Source organism: Hyperolius riggenbachi, chromosome 2, assembly GCF_040937935.1.
Source record: "Hyperolius riggenbachi isolate aHypRig1 chromosome 2, aHypRig1.pri, whole genome shotgun sequence".
Taxonomy (NCBI): Eukaryota; Metazoa; Chordata; class Amphibia; order Anura; family Hyperoliidae; genus Hyperolius; species Hyperolius riggenbachi.
In genome coordinates, this window is record NC_090647.1 from 475,217,797 (window position 1) to 475,236,852 (window position 19,056).

At 42.9% G+C, this 19,056-nt stretch overlaps 2 protein-coding genes across 3 annotated transcripts in view; one reads left to right on the forward strand and one right to left on the reverse strand.

Moving 5' to 3' along the window:
* The window catches only part of NLK (nemo like kinase), a 293,044-nt gene extending 283,920 nt beyond the window's left edge, over positions 1–9,124 (reverse strand). Inside the window, exon 1 of the mRNA XM_068270246.1 lies at positions 7,535–9,124. Coding sequence (XP_068126347.1) covers positions 7,535–8,010 — 476 coding nt within the window. The 5' untranslated portion in view covers positions 8,011–9,124. The remainder of the gene's footprint in view (positions 1–7,534) is intronic.
* A 124-nt stretch (positions 9,125–9,248) lies between these two features.
* LYRM9 (LYR motif containing 9) overlaps positions 9,249–19,056 on the forward strand; it is a 251,078-nt gene continuing 241,270 nt past the window's right edge. Inside the window, exons 1-2 of one of the 2 annotated variants that reach the window (XM_068270250.1) lie at positions 9,249–9,329; positions 16,269–16,355. The gene's annotated coding sequence lies outside the window, so the exon portion shown is untranslated. Of the gene's footprint in view, positions 9,330–9,426; positions 9,492–16,268; positions 16,356–19,056 lie in introns of those variants that run through there. The other variant, XM_068270249.1, reaches the window with a different exon arrangement.

Sequence of the window (19,056 nt, forward strand, 5' to 3'; positions counted from 1 at the left end):
TCTGCCTGCACTCCAGATATAAAGCTGGTTTTCTTCCACATTGCCAAAAAGCATACTAATAGGCCAATTTGTTTCCCCCCAAAATTAGTCTTACAATAAAGGGACACTTAAGCCAGGAATAATAATAATAATAATAATAAAAAAAAAAAAAAGATAAAAATAAGAATAAAAAAAAAAAAAAAAAAAAAAAAAATCAGGCTCTGTGAGTGACTGCGCAGGCACAGGATGGCTGGAGGAGGCGGGTAGAAGCTTCAGGAAAGTAAAACTGATTTTTTTATTCCCGGCTTAAGTGTTCCTTTAAAGCGGACCCAAACCGAAATTTTTTTTTTTTTTTTTTTTTTTTTTAATTCAAAATATTTAGTTGCACCACTCTGACACATACAAAGATAAACAAACACTCCTTCAAGCCTTTGAGCATTTCAGTGCATGCTTTTCATCCTTCTCTTTTCATAGCTAGGGTTATACAGGTTGCAGCCATTACTTCTGAGCTTAGTAGGAGGTTTTAGGGGTCATGGGTGTGTTTGTGATCAGCTACCCTCCAGTGTTCTCCCCAGGCACTTTTAGCCGGGTGCTCCACCCGGCTAGTTTTAGTGACCACCCGGCTGTCATCGGCTCACCTTCTCCTCTGCTGTATGCAGAGAAGCGCCAGCCCTGCATTCTGTTATCACACCCCACCCGGCTTTTTCATGCCACCCGGCTGGAAAAAACGTCTGGAGAGAACACTGCCCTCCCTCACAGGGGCGTCATCTATGTGAAATCTCACACAAGCTGAGATCACCTCCCCTGTGACATCAGTAGCAGCCTGTGTTTTGCTTTTGTTTTTTTTATCTCCTCCACCAGTCTGCCGGATTCTGTCGTGGCAATATGAAAGGAAGGGAGGGGTTCCTCCAATAAATGTAAAATATTTTTATATTTGTCATCATGCAGCTGAAAAAAAGGCTGCTATTTATCATAATTTTGAAAATAGTTTTATTTCTGAAATCTTGTATTTTTCATTTGGGTCCCCTAATGGCATTAGACTGATTAGACTGACTATGGTGGAAAGAGTATTGTACCCTGTTAGTCATCAGTAAAAGCAAGAAGTTTTGAACCAGGAAGATACCATTTACTGGCCAACTTAAAAGAAGGGACAGAAAGCGACATGAATAGGGATGTCTAAAAGGGATACAAGTAGATCTCAGTTCTCCCTCCTGGCTCCTTCCCTATGCAGAATCCTGATGAGAGTGTAAAGGTTTGACAATGTCAGGTGTTTCTGACATTGTCAGACCTGACAAGATTAGCTGCATGCTTACTTCTGGTGTTATTCAGACACTACCGTAGCCAAATACATCAGCTGGGCTGCCAGGCAACTGGAATGGTTTAAAAAGAAAAAAATAAATATGGCAGCCTCCATATCCCTCTCACTTCAGTTGTCCTTTAAGGCCTTGTTTAAAGAGACTCTAACAAATTTTTCAGCCTTAGTTCTTCTATCCTATAAGTTCCTATGCCTGTTCTAATCTGCTCTGGCTTACTGCAGTCTTTCCTAACTGCACTGTCTCTGTAATAAATCAATGTATCTTTCCTCTGTCCTGTTTGTCGGGCTAAAGCTTGATTGTGTGGAATGTGCAGGGCTGCTTGTGATTGGTAGAAGCGATACACACCCTCTGCAGGCCCCCTGCATACTCTGAATGACTCACACTCTATGCTTAGCTGAGCCTATTAGAAGCTGGTTAGTTTGTTTGTAAACACTGCCTAAAACTGTTAATTACAAGCCAGGATTGCAGCAGAGAGTGGCAGAAACAGCAGAGGGGCACAGGAGAAAATAATGAATAGAATGGTATGCTTTTTATTGTAAGAATATTAGAGTACAGATTCTCTTTAAATAGCTGAAAAGTGGAAGGGATACTGCTGCTTCCCAAAAGCCTCAAACCAATCGCTTTCAACCACAAATGGCTGATAGGCCATTTTGAGTTGTCTGTAGCTGTTGATCAAAACGTAAATGCTTGACGGGTGCATACTGCAGCAGCTGTGGGGAGACTGGAAGCAATGCTGATCTATCCAGGTGTCAATCACCCACATTAACACAGAGCTCTCCAATGCAGGTCTCTGTAGAAATTATGCAGACAAAATGCATACCTATGAATGTCCCAACCAGGAGACTTGGGCGCAGGATAAAGCCGATATACAGCTTATCCTGCTCCTACACAAGTCCCAGCAGCGTTAATTACTATTTCCCCTCCAGGCCACCATGGATAATAGTGGGAATGAGGTAATTCAGCTTCCAGCTATTGCTGGTGGTGAATTACAGCGTTTTAAACGTAATTTGAGTTCAGTCTTCTGACAGCACCCACTCACTGAGTAATTCCTATTACGGCCTATGGTGGCGCTGGCTGAGCCCAAATCTCCTGCACTGTTTTAACAGCGCTCGGACAAAAAAAAAAAAATTAAAAAAAAAAAAAAAAAAGTCTTGCTGCATTCAACATCTGAGAACTGCAGATCATCCACCATAGTTGCCGAATGCCTGACAACCACCAGTAATGTCAGTCTATTTGAACAATTGAATTCACTGTAAACTCATTTTGCCTGGAGTTCTGCCTTAAATGTTGCTCTATTCCACACAAAGGGGGTGTGTCAGAAAATACAGAAGATAAATAAGATGCTAAATTTCCACAACTCAATGCAAATTATGCTGCAGTTAGTGCACAAACTGAAATTGGACCAATCAAATTCAGTTGCTGACGATCTGTACTGGTCACATTTCAATCTGCATACAAAACTGAAACATAATTTGCATCAAGTCGGGAAATTTGCAATTCATAGCGCATCTCTATCAGACACCAGTTCCTGGAAAACTGGCAAAGAGCAGTCTCCCTGCTGACAGCTGGTCCAGTACTACATACAGCAATGCAAGACAACCCTGTGTAATATCTTTACGACAGAGAACATAATGCTTCTGCTGGGAGTTTAGCTTTAGGAGTCAGTTTAAAACAGGTTCATCAGTCTGATATACTGAACTGCTCTGTAATACAGTCCTGCAGTTTATATCCCAAAAACATGTCAGTCATTATGAAGAGGCCTCACAATACCTGTGGGAGTTTAAGTATTTCCGTTTCCCCTGTACACACAGTACAGTCTCAAGGTCACGATAAGCGCCTCTGAGGCTCTTATCGTGACCTTGAGACTGTACTGTGTGTACTCCTATTTGTTATTGCCTGAAGAAGCGGGAATATACCTGCAAAACGCATTTCACTGTCTATTGGAGTATATAAATAAACTTGTTTGTATTAAAATTTACGGTATTATGTCTTCTTCGGGGATATGAGTCCACCCCCCGCCTCCCGAGGAATTTTAAAGCTTTTAATACATTTGCTTTATTGCAGTAGCACAAATGACTTTCATTTTTGTAGACTAAGCACTGCTATATTAACAAGTTATTTACGATGATATCTGAGAAATAAAACATTTTTACCATATCTTTTAGTAACCGCTTAAATTAATAACAGCCAAAAATTGCTCTGACTCCACCCCCACAGCCCTGTGTATAGTACAGAAATGTGCGCACACCTTTGTTTACAGTACAGCAGTCTGCAGTAATCAGGGCAATACCTTTCAACTATGTGGGACAAATACATTTGAAATGTGACAGCACCCAATATGGAAAATTGCATGGTCTAACTTCAGTGCTCCCGTAACAGAGATGTCAGTGAAGCACTAACAATTCTTGCATGCAAAATGTATGCAGTTATTGATCCAATTAAAAAAAAAAAATCAGCAGGAAAAGCAATTACTTGACCAAATTCCAAATGGCACAGAATTAGCATTAAATGAGCATGCAAGCCAGCACTTTACCATCATTAGCTATATTCATTACTCAGTTCATAGGTTAACTCACTGTACACTCACTGTACAGAACCTCACAAAAACACACACACAAAAAAATTACCTTTCCTGTAGAAAGTGAATAGTCTCAAAAATCTAAAATTTCACATCTTTGTATCCATGGAAACGATACTCTAGACAGCATTTTAAGTCATTTTGCCCCCCTGCGCCTGCAATAGGCTTGCTGCCTTTCAACAAATCTTCACAGAGTGGGGCCAACTCAAAGGCACTATTGGCCGGGTCTTTAGGTTTGCTGCAAGGAGTTTCATCTCTGAAATCTTTGCTATGAGTGTCTCAAATCTAAGAATTTTGCCAGTAGCACAATGTTTCCTATTACATGACTAACATGATCATTGTAAGTACAGACCTTTCTACTTAATATCAACTTAGAACCATTTGAAAAAAAGAGTGCACTGAAACAGCCTTTGCTGGTAAAGATTTGTAATATATCTCGCCACAACTAGCACAATGTAACCTTGTTGACTTGGATGGTTTAGAAAATAAAGAATACACCTCCATGTCGTGTCTAATTCACATGCAATTTTACAAACAATAACTTAACAGATATGAACTATGCCTGCGGTACAATATAAAGTTTGTAGACCATTTGGAATACCCACGTCAAAAATTAAAAAAAATATATTTATTTTTGTTTAAGTGTCTTATCTGAGGCATATTTCTGGGATTTTTCATGAAAACTGGCAGGAAGATGAATGGAAGATGAGCAGAGAATTCATTTGTCAGCTGTGAGAAGACAGCCTGAAATGCTGCAGTGTGTGCAAGTTATAAAGACTTCAGGGATAAGGACATTTCGGCTGTAAAAGAAGACAGAATATGTATCAGGAGAGGCAGCCTGGTGTTTAGATCCTTCAGTCAGCAACTGTCTGCCAAAAGCAGGACTCCTGACTCCCATTCATCACAAATCCCTACCTCCTTTTCATATCTTACACTGCTAAACTTATTCCACATATTTATACTCGGGTTAATCAGCAATATACAAAGTTTCCTCATATTTTATAGAATCCTATACAATAAAATGCAAGTGTCCCTGCGTCATCAACTGAATGGTTGTGTGTCCCTGGCTATTATTGTACTGAGCATGTGCGCAGCCAGGGCAGTTAGGACACAGGGCCGGATATGACAGTTTTGCTGTGTGTGGTTCACAGAGGTTCTCATTGCATTGTAGAAAATAACAGCTTTTTCCAACTGCCAAGCAAGCAGCTCCCTGTGTGCATATACTTCAGACAGTGGTGGGGAGCGAGCAAACCGGACGCGTATGTGCGTGCATTGCGGGGGTAGCGGCTGTGACCTAGCGCCCGTGTAACGGGCAGGCCTTTTTACTAGTATCACTATAAACACTACAGTGTATTGGGCATTTATTGAGGTTACTGTCACGAGCCTTGACAGCAGAAAAAGTGTGTATAATAGAAAAACCAAAAAATGTCACACTAATCTAATGATTAGTCCCAGAATGGGATTGGATGTCAAACTATTAAAGTGGACCTTTAATAGTTGCTTCTTGCAATGTCCTCTTGCACTGGACAAAAAGGAAAAAACGGAGAAAGGCACCCTGTATGTATTTCAGGGCTGTAGAGTCGGTACAAAAATCTTCCGACTCCGACTCCGGGTACCCAAAATTGCTCAGACTCCGACTCCTTAGTCTAATACGTAACAGGGCTGTGGATTTTGTACAAAAATCATGCGACTCCGACTCCGGGTGCCCAAAATTGCTCCGACCACACAGCCCTGATGTATTTAGAGAGTTTAGCCTGTAAGTACCCCTCATTTGTGTCTAATCACAAGTTTTAATTTGATCCCTCCCCTGTGTCACATGACTGCCTATGGCAGATAAGCACATTTGAAAGCGCAGGCTGTAGTGTAAACAATATGTCTACTTCCACGAATCAGGAAGTAGAAACTGCAGGTTTTAGGATTTACATCAGCAGTAACAAAGAAATGTTTAGAGCAAAGAGGACAGGTCCCCTTTAAGCAAGTGTTGGCTTTTTCTGCAACAACATTTTGAGTAAATCCCTTCCAACGCCAAAGATTCCATTATAGGTCTAGCATGCAATAGGGGGCTTCTTGACCAATAGGTTCATTTACTAAACTCTTTGATAATTTATGAAGATGGTTAACAATATAATAGCATAAGATCCCAAAGCCAAAAAAAAAAAAAAAAAAAAAAAAATATTTGGGAAAAGCTGAACATTTACAATACCACCACAACCACTATTCGATACAAAGATTGACACTAAATACAAGAATTAGATTATCTTAAAAGGAAGAGGACATGTATGCATATCCTGTTACACTTTTCTTACATATTTTCACATTGCTGATAAACTGTTTTCAGGTCACTGCAGGAAATGCTTATGGTAAGTACCAGTAATTTCTACCCTCACACAAACCTCTACATCTACCTTTGAACATAAAGATAGCTGCTAACCAACCACAAATTCATGATGGAGTTTCTGGTGATTTCTGAGAAGAACTTTGTGCTTCGTCAGCTACCTGAATCATCAAGTCAAATGAAACAATCACAGGAAATGAAAATTAAAAAAGAACTTCGAAATAAATAAAAAAATGCCTCTTTTGGCCTAGGTCGCACTGCAAGAGCTTTTTTAGCGCTAATGATTTGAGAAGCTCTTTCTAATACAATGCTATGGGTGATTTATAAAATCGCAATGCTCCAGTGAAAACAAACTCATAGCATTACATTAGCAAAAGCTTTTAAAAATCACAAGCGCTTACAAAAGCTCTAGAACCGGGCCCTTTTCCACTACAGCGATTGCTGAATCGCAAATCGCTAGCGATTTTAAAATCGCTAGAGTTTGTTAAATAGCATAGGAATTTAGGTAGGTTATTTCCACTACCGCGATTCGATATTTACAAAAAGCGTGATCGCGGAACAATTATTGCCATGATTTTGCTATGCAGTGCTCCTGAGATTACAAACACAGTGATGCCCTAAACATAAATTACCATGTGCATGATCCTTCATCCTAAAGCAGACTTGTGAAGCGGAAAAAAAAAACATAACACCAAGCAGCAATTTAGCTCCTCCCAGTAAGGCCCATATAAAGGGCACTAAGGATGCACAGTAGCCTAAATTGCCACTATAGGTTTCACAGCAACATCAAGCTGTTCAAAGTGCAGGAACAAGCAGCACACTGTTGTGACATTGAGAACAACAACAATACAGGAAGCTTAGAAATAAATGCAAGACGCAGGAACATCAAAGGGTTTTCTTCCACAAGTAATATCTCCCATTTTACAATCCAACAAACTAAAGTTTAATAACATGGAACAGATAAAAGCTGCTATTGCCATACAGATGACGTTTATTCTGCACAGGACATAAAAAGACTGTTCAATGTCTGTCTGGAGCTAATCAAGGTCTCTGCACACCAAAAACAAACTGCTTCAACACACTCACATGACATTTCTAAAATATTTTAATGGGAACTTCTTCAAATAATTAACCAACACTTGCTGACTATGTGCCAGTGATGCCAAGCAATGTGTTCTTGAGCCTGTGAAAGCAAATTAGCCCGTACTGAGGTTCCAGCTCAAGTTACAGTGACAATTTTACATCCCTACATAATACAAAACAACACCTTAGGTAGACAAAATAATTACCTATGATAAAAAAGTCTCCAAAAAGTTTCACACTTACCAGACAACTCCAAATGCTCCATAGCCAATGGGTCTATCAGGTTCAATATCCAGTTGTTGGGCATGATGAGCATGCTGATGGTGATGAGCCTTTACGGCTGCTGCCTGCACCTGAGCAGGAGCCACGGCTGCTGCTGGGCCTGGGGCTTGTCCTGGGGCAGGTGATGGAAAATATGGTTGGGCCTGGCCGGGATTAAGCATGGCAGCTGCTGCGGCGGCAGCTGCAGCCGCCGCTGCAGCCGAGGATGAAGCAGAGGAGGAGGCAACATGCTGCTGCACAGGATGCACAGCAGCAGCAGAGCCAGGGTGCAGATGATGCTGGGGATGAAGATGGTGGTGATGGTGCAAGTGAGGAGGGGGCAAGTGGGCCAGGTGGTGGTGGTGGTGATGATGGTGGTGAGCCCCAGCCGCAGCTGATGTACCCCCATTGTACGCCGCCATCATTTTTGCATTGGCAGGCGCGCCACAAAGAGACATTCACAGAAATGCCCTCCGATGTATAGACCACCAGGTCAATCTGTCACTGGGCCATAAAGCTCACCAGGATAACTAGAAGAGCGTAGCTACCATCATAACATACAATTTTTTCTCCTATGGCTCCAAAACTTTCAAGTCAACCTCAACAAAATATATATAAATAAATAAGACTATCCCACTTAAAATAGGCAAAAGGTGCCCAAATCACCCAAACCCACCCACCCCCCAAACACACGCTTTTTAAATAAATCCTACAACTCCATATTTCCCCTCTTACATGGGGCTGTTCCAAGAATAGAGGATGGCTTCTTCTTCTTCTCCCCCCAGCCTTCTGCTGTTCTCTGCCACAAACCACAGGATTTAAAAAGTAAATGACAGCCTGGCCCTTCCATCCCACATCCTCCTCTAGCCTGGGTGAGAGGCAGAGATGGATTAAGATGAAATGGGGGCCCCAGGCAAAAGGTAGTAGCTTTGGCTAATCCTTATGGTTCTAAATGGGATAAGGGTCAGACAGTGGCAGTTGGGCCCCTTGAGAACCACTGGGCCCCAGGCACCTGCCTAGCTTGCCTTGTGGATGATCCTGCTGTGGTGAGAGGCAGCTTCCAGACAGCCTCCCAGGAAAGACATAGAGACACACAGAGAGAAAGTGCAGGCTGCCTAGCAAGGGAGGCAGAGCAGCATGGAGCTTGCTGATAGAGAGCACCGAGTGACAGCTGCCCAGGCCCGCTCCTCACCCTGACAACAATAAGCAGCAGACGGAGCGGGGGGCCAGGTGAGCAGGGATGAGGGACAGGGGGAGGGAGGGGGGCACAGACACTGAGCTACACCGGCCAGACCATCCCTCTGCCAGGCACACAGCGCTCTCCTCTCCTCCCGCGGATGGCGCCTCTCTCTTTCACAGCTCTGACAAGTGACAGCTCCACGTCCCCGGCGGAAAGACACAACAACGACGACCGAGGTCAGCCAGAACAATCCAAGAGGCTCAGCGCCGCCACAGTCCGACCAGTCACAGCCTGCCAAGCCAAGCGGAGGCAGCGAGACGCGGGCAGCCCAGCCACCTGACGCCGCGCCTGACTGACAGATGCGCCGACCAATCAGGGCCACCGCTGCACCGAGGCCCAACCAGGCTGTCGGAGAATAGGGGATGGGAGGGCGGGGCTTCACTGTGAGAGAAAAAGAAAGGAGGCGATAAGAATTAGGCCAATGGGGTCACGGGGGGACGGATTTGCCTGGAGATTCCCGGTGACTGACGCGCGTTTCGGCCAATGGGCGTCCGGTTCCCGCACCGGGTCCCTCCCTCGATGACCTGCGTGGAAGAGGTAAAAGCTGTTAACCCTTTCGTGCTGCGAGGTTGCTGCCAGGACATTGCAGCTCAGTCTGGCGTATTTGCTTCCTCTGCTGACGTGATGCCATCCATGGCAGATGTACCGCTGTGACAGGCTGATGCACATAGCTGCCTGCCAGCATGCTCAAACCACTTCGTAAGGCATTAATGTGTCTCTCCAAGCAGGGCTACTCAGCTGTGACTTTTAAATTTGGCAGAGTTTATACAGTTGCATTTAAAGACACGTTTTCAGGCAAAACTTGTATGACTCCCCCCCCCCCCCCCCCCAATTCCCTTGCAAGATGTGAGAATATGAAAAGGCGTAGGGATAAAACAGTAACTTTAACTGTGATGGAAGCAAGACATTTGGGCACCTGTGCATTGGCTAGCAAATTTGGGCATCGCCATAGTCCATAATAATAATTGCGGCTATAGCAGTGACCTGTGACCAGTGGCATAGCAAAGGAGCTGTGGGCTCCGATGCAAGTTTTACACTGGGGCCCCCCGTGCACTCTATCCATCACAATTGATATGGCACACCAAAACCTGCCAATGGCAACTACAGTGTCAGAGGTGCAAGAAGGGAATGGGGAGCAGTTTGTTAATGATTACCACTATTCAAAGTCTCTATGGAAGTCATTATTATGAGCATAGGACTAGGTAGTGGTGGGTTAGTGAGAGAGGAAGGTTAGTAAAGTAGTACCTTTACCTTTTTAACTTTTCATTGCAAGAATTAATAATCCAGTGTTTTATCTGCACAGTCAGTGAAGCTGAATTGCAGTGGTAACTCTACTGAAAAGTAAATGGAAACCAAAACACTTGTATCTGGATGTACAAACAATACTGATAACATTAATTATTGCACCAATGGTAGATAGGTGTAGCGCTCAACATTGCCTGCTTCCAGAGCGGTGGAGGGTGTGCTGAGCTGCGGGGTGTGGTGCGTGGTGAAACTGTCTGCACAGATTGTATGAAACAGGACTTTATCAGGAGGGGTGTGGTCAGTGCTTCCTTCAGTCCTGCGATCAGTCCAGTTGAGCACCATGGCAGAAGCTGCTGTGAAAGTTTTTAAGGTGCAGCGCTGTTCGGTCAGGGTGGATAGCCCAAACAAGCGATTATAGCTGGTCATCATTGGATCAGCCATAGAAGTCGGTGAGCGTGCATTTCTCTCATTTTCCACTGTGGTGTGGACACGTGTGGGGAGTTATACACTGAGCACTTGTGGTGACTATATGGAAGTATAAAACAGGGTCACGCTATGTTTCTATCTTTCTTGTTTTGAGTGACATCTAGGAAGAAGGCAGTTCGTGAGGAAAGTGGATTGCATCTTGTTACTCAAAAACGTATACGCTGATTTATCATTTGATCAGCCAATCCAGTTGGTAAGGGTGTTCTGACATTTTTATGTGTGGAGTCAATCAAGTTGGTGTTGAAATCATTTGAACATTGTGATCTACCGTCAAATAAGTGCAGGCTGAAGGATCAGCAGAGTGTGGCAATATTTGGACACTAATATATAACATATATGCTGTTGTATGTATATGTGGGACTGATTATAGAAACTGTAACAATTTATACATATTCATACTGCTGGAAGCAGGCAATGTTGAGCGCTACACCTATGTAACATTGGTGCAATAATTAATGTTGGTTAGGGAGGTGATACCCCCCAGGGTTTAGCGATCCATTGAGATAGTGGTTCATTTGTATTGAGATGAATATTTATCTGAGGAGCGCACAGCCACTCTTTTACAATACTGATAACATAATAGTACTGAACAGCACAAGAGGCCATTATTTTTCTTTGTGTTGGAGCAGAATGAACCAGATGTTATGGTAAATTGACATGAATTTTGTTCATCACAGTTCAGCCTTAAGCCGCATCTACACACGTAGATGCGGCCGCGATGCTCCTTATCAATCGAGCCGCTGATGCGGCTCGATTGATAACATCCGACAGGACGGATCTCCGCACCGCCGATTCCCTGCTCGCTCCCCGCGAGGGGACAAGGGCAGGGAATCGAGCGGAAGATAAGCGGCGCCGGCGGGGTCGAGCGGGAATCGAGCGGGTATTGATTCCCGCGCACGCGCGCCGAGCGGGGACGCGGCGGGCACGCAGAAGAGGCGATCCGGCGGCTAATCGAGCCACCGGATCGCCACAATCTCTCCCCGTGTAGACGGGGCTTAAAAATTAAACCCCTTAAAATGAAAATAGGAATATGACTACTCTAGGAAAGTTCTGTTTACTGCTACTACTACACTTACAATGAATTATCTCAGAGGTTTTTTTCTGCAGTTAAAGTTTGCTTTAAAGCGGTATTGTCACCATAAAAATCTAATTTCAACGGCAACTGGTCTCAGTGTATTAAGTGAGAAAGATGCGAATCCTGCATTCATAACTTGCAAAACTTTTTTCTGCTTTTATGGTTTATAGATATCACATACTTTATGAGCACTGGCCCTAGTGCCAAACAGTGCCAAAGAGTTGAATGCTGGGAGTTCTTTTTATCTAGAATATATTCCTCCTCTTCCATTTATTTTCCTGCCTGGCTTTCTTATCTGAAACACCTCTGCTCACTCACCTGTGTGTACAAGCAAGGCTGAGATGACTCAGCTATTGGAGGATAAGACAGTGTAGTTCCTAGTATACACCTCAGTGAGAGTGTCTGAAGACACTGGGAGGAGGGCAGCTAATGAATACACAATGAGCAAGAGAAGGGAGGGGGGAAAACAAGAGTCAGGGAGGATATCATGTCAGCATTAGCTTGGCAAGATGGCCACTGCCATTCTGCGTTTCCTTTATAAAATTCACAGGAATCAGTACGTGGATAGCACAATACATCTGTTATGCAAGTAGAAGTAGTATTTATCTACTTATATATGTGTTTTTTTATTTCTAGGTTAGCATGGGTGTCGCTTGTTCTTTAAAGAGACACTGAAGCGGAAAAAAAATTGATATTATGATTTGTATGTGTAGTACAGCTAAGAAATAAAACATTAAGATCAGATACATCAGTCTAATTGTTTCCAGTACAGGAAGAGTTGAGAAACTCCAGTTGTTATCTCTATGCAAAAAAGCCATTAAGCTCTACGACTTTGAAAGTCGTGGAGAGGGCTGTTTTCTGACTTTTATTATCTCTACTGTTCCTGAACTATTTACTTTTTCTCTGCCAGAGGAGAGGTCATTCGTTCACAGACTGCTCTGAGAGAATCATTTTGAATGCTGAGTGTTGTGTAATCTGCACATATTATAGAATGATGCAATGTTAGAAAAAACACTATATACCTGAAAATAAAAATATGAGAATATTTTCTTTGCTGCTAATCTTCTAGTAATTATTCATAGTACACAACCAATTCACTATATCATATTTTTTTTTTTCGCTTCAGTGTCTCTTTAAGCACCGATTATTGTTACTGTATATATTTTTATAGCATTGATACATTTGTATTATGCTTTACAGAGTACATGAACGATTCATGCTGCTGTTCGCTTCTGTCCCTCAGTGGAGCTCACAATCTAGACCTCCCATAGTCATAGTCTCATGCACCAGCAGCATAGTCCATGGCCCAATTAAGGGGGAAACCAATTAACCTACCAGTCTATATGATATGTGGGAAAGAACCCCAAATGAACACAAGAAAATACAAATTATATGTTGAACGTGTCTGAATAACCCTGAAACCTGAGACTGCTGCAGGGCAGAGTGCAAGTAATATCAGAACAGAGGAGGAACAGTTGCTCAAGACATTCAGTGAGGATTCACCTGTAGAATAAATGAGGATGCTGATTTGTTGTTCTGGGTGACAGGTCCACATTGGCCTCTATTCATAAAACAAATGTGGAGAAAAAACTCATGGAGGTAAAATACCGCAGCGGTATTTTAGACTTCTGGGTGGTCATTCATAAAAATCTTGCCAGCTGCGATGCAAGTGCGGAGATCTCCCGCTGAAGGCTGGCGGTAAGCTGTCGGAAGGCATGCGGAAACACTGAAGCCGGCAGAGTCCCTCCGTGCGTTGCTCTCTCTGGGAGGTCTGTCCCATTCACCTTCATGTAATCCGAACTCTTCTCGCTACATCAGAGGAAGCAGTATTTCCCGTCCGCATACCGCTTCCTCTAATATTTATGAATTGACATTTTGTAACTTTTTCTAGATAAATCTAGAAAAACACGCACAAGGCGGAAATTTACCGCTCTGCTGGGGAATTGTAGCTTTTCATGCGGAAACAGCTTTTATGAATGGACACTGTGCTAAATGGTCGGGAAAGTCAGCTGTTTCCAGCGTAAAGCTGGCGAGAATGGTTTATGAATAGAGGCCATTGTGTTCTAAATGCACTGATAGTATTCTTTATACATTATTTGATTAATAGGTTGCTCTGTCTTGAATTGTAACATAAAAGGTGGCCAGCCTTCGGAGTGGTTTTGGATGCTGTCCACATAGCAGATCACCACCCCTGTACAGTCAAGGGGAAAAAAAACATGCTTGACCTATTTCTAAGGATGAGCAGGCAAAAGGATGGTTGTATGCGGCCTTTAGCAGTGGGGGTTAAAGCTTCAATCTTAGAGAACCGCGCATCCGCAGGACTCTCACGACAGCGTGATGACGCGTAGCCAACCGGCGTGATGATGCGTATCATCCGCGGCGGGAAGCAGCCCTGATAACTTCAAGCCAAAGACGTAGAATAATGGAGCCACCAGTGGGACCAGGAGAGGAGCCAGAAGGTTCCGGGGAACCTTGCGGGCTACAGTAGGCTGGAGGAAGTGCAAATTATGATTTTACCACCTGTTCAGGGTCACTTTAATTCATCTTGATCGCCTCCTCTGGTGCTTCACGACCCTCTACATCTTCCCGATAATTCCTCCATAGCCATAAGGAGGAAGTATATTTGGAGGATGTAGAGTGGAATGGAGCACTGCAGCCAGAGGAGGCAACCAAGGTGAATTAACCCGCACTGCCACAGCCCCGCGTTCACCAATACTCAGCTTTAGGTTTGCCTCACCGGAAACGAAGTTTGCTTTCGCCTGCTCATCCTTACTTATTATGTGATCCTGATCTTGCTCTCAACTTCCCCACTATCCTGATGTTGAAGCACTATTGTTAGAATCAGCTTTGCTGGCCATGTTTCCCTGGACATTTGGTTGGTTTCTTATGGAGGTTGCATAATGAAGTCCAGGGAAAAGAGGCCTTTTTTGTCAGCTTGCTGCTGTGGACTGATTTGCATCCACTTGTCATGCAAATTGCTTGTCTGCTTCCTTGGAAGGTTTTCAGTATAAATGTCACTTCCTCCCAGAGTTTCTTGCTCGTCATAGGTTCTGCTTGATAGACTGACCTTGAGCCTCAGCCTGTTTGGATCGTATTGTCTATATTCTAGTGTAGTTAATCTTGGGGAGTGCATTCGGCATTCCTATTAGTGCAGTTAGTATTGTGTGATATTTGTACTGCCTAATCTTGTCTTGTCCTGAACTTGCAATTGCGCTGCCTCCAGCGGTGGCTGGTAGCGAATCGTTCTGTCTATCTTGTCTTGTCCTGAACTTGCGATTGCGCTGCCTCCAGCGGTGGTTGGTAGTGAATCGTTCAGTCCTGTTCCTTGGTCGCACTTACCCTAGCGTTAGAGGTGGTGGACCTCCCTTGTTTGTGTCGTGGAGTATAGCTTGGCAGCGGTTGCTACTGGTTACTCCATCTGTCTGTCTTGCAGGGAAGGAACGCTTGCTGGTGTCTGGTGTTAGACAACCGATTAGCAAGCGTTCTCACTGTCTGTTTGTCTTTACTTTCTGTCTTCTTTTGTTAGTCAGGGTTGGTACATTTTGTCACTGTTGCGCTTATCGTGCGGTAACCGTGCCATTAACGTGTTTTGTCACTGTTGCGCATAACGTGCGGTGACCGCGTTTAGTTAGTGCTTTGTTATTTTCCTTGGCTTTCACATTATACCTATTGCTGTATCTTCCTTTTATGCTCTGTCTTTACTCAGTCTTGTATCTCTGATAGCAATTGCCTCTTGTGCGATTGGTTTTCACACTCTGGTCTGTTCATATGTCTATTGTCGCAGGGGGGTGACTAGATTGGTAGACATTCATAGTCTCTAGTTTCTGTTCCTGTTCTCTACTATCTTGTTATCTTGTTTCTGTTTGCTCTGTTCTGTTTCAAGTCGTGCAACTCCAATCTGACATCTGTGGTTGTACAGAGAACCTACTTCTCTGTACTCCACAGCTCCACCTGCTGGTTGGAATTTCCCTCTGCATATGTATTTGCACATACTGGGTACACTTCTTCTGCGATTTTTGGGATTCCCATCTGCTTCAGCGCACCTGGAGTGCGCTGACGGTGGAAATTGACTGCAGATCATTACAACTATACTACTGTTGGTCAATGAGGATGCTAATAATTCTGTCTGCATGGAAGTTTCATGCAAATTATATGCAGTTTGGAATCAATGTCCCTCCTGCTGATTTTGATTGGTCCAATTCCAAACTTTACACCATTTGCATTACATTTTCATGCTAACCAGAATTGGTAGCATTTCACTGACCATCTCTACATTGGACACACTAGACTTGTAATGCCATGGATTGTTTTCACAGTGATTTTAGCTACAAATCATGTGAGTGTCCTTTTGATCTACCTGCTTCCACAATGGAGATTAGGCTATGTGTTCAGCAATATGTCTGAACTAAAAGGATCAGCACAGCAGCCTGAGCTGAGGACATTTTTTTTCAGAAACTAATGTTATGGGTAAATTCCCTTTACAAAGATAAATCCACACATGCCTTCAGTGCAAACATAAACCTCTATTCAGGAGATATTTTTTCTTGTGTATGTTTATGTCTGTGAAGAGTGGACAGCAATGACTGATTGGTGACTAGGGATGGTCATGATCAGAGTTGGCTGAAAGGGACCTGTCTATACAAAAACAGTGTCATGTATCTTTTCTGCAGGTAGGCTAATTTCCAGAACTTCCAAAAAAACTAAATCGCAGCCTCCATTAAACAAAGACAGCCGATTCTGCAGTTCTATCCATCAAGGTAAGATAACACTGTGCAGTAACATGAGTTTACATTATACAGTATGTAGATGTTGGCAGAGTTGGCCTCTAGAGGACAAATATTCTGTTTACTTTTGCTGTGATGCTGTTTTTGGTTTGTTTGGTTTTTTTTGTTTGTTTGTTTTTTATACATATACCAGGGAATACTGTAAACTGCTTCTGATTTCCAGCAACAGACCTGCATTTTAAAGGATTCCCTTTGGGAATTGATGTAGCTGGGAATGAAGCGTATCTGTATTGTCTGACCAGGTGCGCCACAACATTGATCAAATATCAGTTTTTATCATCTATTAGTACTTAGGGCATTATCAGTATTCACTGAGGAGCAGCATTCAAAATGCCAGAAACACTCATTCTGTTTAATGAACATTTCATAATTGGTATCTTGTTCTTTGGACCTCTGGGACAGTGTGTAGTGTGTGCATTGAACCAGAAAATACAATCATCAGTAAATGTGTTACCTCTTTGGTCTTGTAAAAAATACACTAATGGCCAAAAGTTTTGGTAGTGTTTTGCAAAATTTGCTGCTTCAATATTTTTAGATTCTTTTTTTTACGTATACAACAATCATACATTTTTCATACGTTTCAAAGACTTATTGTTAAACATATCAATTTTATAAAAAATAGTCCCCTGATCAGTCATACAAGATGAAACTCGTTGGGCGGAGCTTGTGATGAAGCACGTCGGAGGTGCTGCTATTTAAACTGAGAGACTGCACAAAAAATGTGCTGAAAAAAAAATACCCCCCTTGGCTTATATGCGAGTCAGTGGAGCTGAACGGATGGTGAAGCAGGTTTTGTTACTGGCATAGGAGTGTAAGGATTGTGCACTAGTGAGCCTTTTCTTACCATCTGGCTCCCTGCTGTGTCCGTGCCTCCATCCCCTGCGACATGGGGTGCAGAGTGTACTGCTTAAGACTACCTGTGTCCCCTGGCTTGTGGAGCGGAGCGTGCAAGCAACGTGTCAGTGGTGCAATGATCAGGGATTCTTCATGTGTGGCGATTGCTGTGTCTCATATCTATGAGGCCATCTAGTGGCATCTTGAGACACAGCTGTATCATCCTTGGGGCACATCTAGCTATGGGGAGGGGGGCTGATTTGTTCTGGGAGCACATCTGGCTATTGTGGAGGGGGCTATACTGGGGGGGGGGGGCTTATTTGCGAGTCAATCACTCTTTTCTGGTTTCTGAGGGAAAAGTGGGTACCTTGGCTTATACACAACACAGGTTGGCTTATATGTGAGTATATACTGTACATTGCTATGCAAATCTGTGTGCAGGAAATGCACACAAATTTGCATCTAGTGGAAATGGGCTGTTACAGGAAAGGCCCTTTTCCACTAGAGCGATTGCGATTGCTGAATTGCAAATCGCAAGTGATTTTTAAATCGCTAGGGTTGTTACTTTATCATAGAAATCATGAGAAGTATTTTCCACTACAGTGATTCAATTTGGAAATCGCAATCGCTTTCTGGAGCGATTTTTACAATGATAATGCAATGCAAATGAAAATCGCGAATCGCATAACAGAATTAATGAAAAATCGCAATCGCTGGTGTTTGTGATTTGTGATTGCAATTGCTAGTGGAAAAGGGCCCTAACAGATGCTGAAAAGCGGACCGAAGCAAACAAAAGTACGTTAGTGGCCTTAGGGCCTTAAAGTGTACCCGTGGCAATATGTGACATGATGAGATAAACGTGCATGTACAGTACAAAACATTAATAACCAGGCTGTTTTACTTGTTTTATTTTGCTGCCTGAAAGAGTTACTTTCTAAGCATGGAAGTGACAGATTCTGTTTTGTACCTTGAGGGGAATATAGTAAACATCACTGATAAGCAAATCACAGCAATAAAACTTTTCCTGAAAGAATACAACAGGGAGAGGTAAAATACATGAACTATTGACCTTTTTCGAACTCTGGGACATTTAATAGGTTGCCACTGATTATAGGCAGTAAAACATTCAACCTACGGTACTTTGTAAATGTTTAAATATAAAATAAAACCATGAGATATCATGAGAAACCATGAGATAGCTTAAAAAAAGTCATTTTAGGAGTAGGTGGATAAATATAATTATGTATCTCATCAGTTTATTTTCACCTTGGAGTAATGGAAATAAAATTGCGAGCTATTCCTCTTTACAGACGCACCACTCAATTGAGGAGGACTTATCTGGGAAACAGAGCGTACTTAGAGTATATAAATCCAGATAGTCCTACATGTGCGTATGAAAAACTTTATTAGTACAAAAGGATGGATAAATCCACAGCTAGGTAAACTCTATTAAAATCCATTAAAACCACATAAGAAACAGGAGGGAGCGCTCCCTTACAAATGTTCCACCGGTCACCATGCGGTCAATGCACAACACCATCGCCCAGCCTCAGCTTATGCATATGGTGTCTGCCACCCTCCTGGTCTGACCATGTGTCAGACCAAGACGGTGGCAGACACCATATGCATAAGCTGAGGCTGGGCGATGGTGTTGTGCATTGACCGCATGGTGACCGGTGAAACATTTGTAAGGGAGCGCTCCCTCCTGTTTCTTATGTGGTTTTAATGGATTTTAATAGAGTTTACCTAGCTGTGGATTTATCCATCCTTTTGTACCAATAAAGTTTTTCATACGCACATGTAGGACTATCTGGATTTATATACTTTATTTTCACCTTGG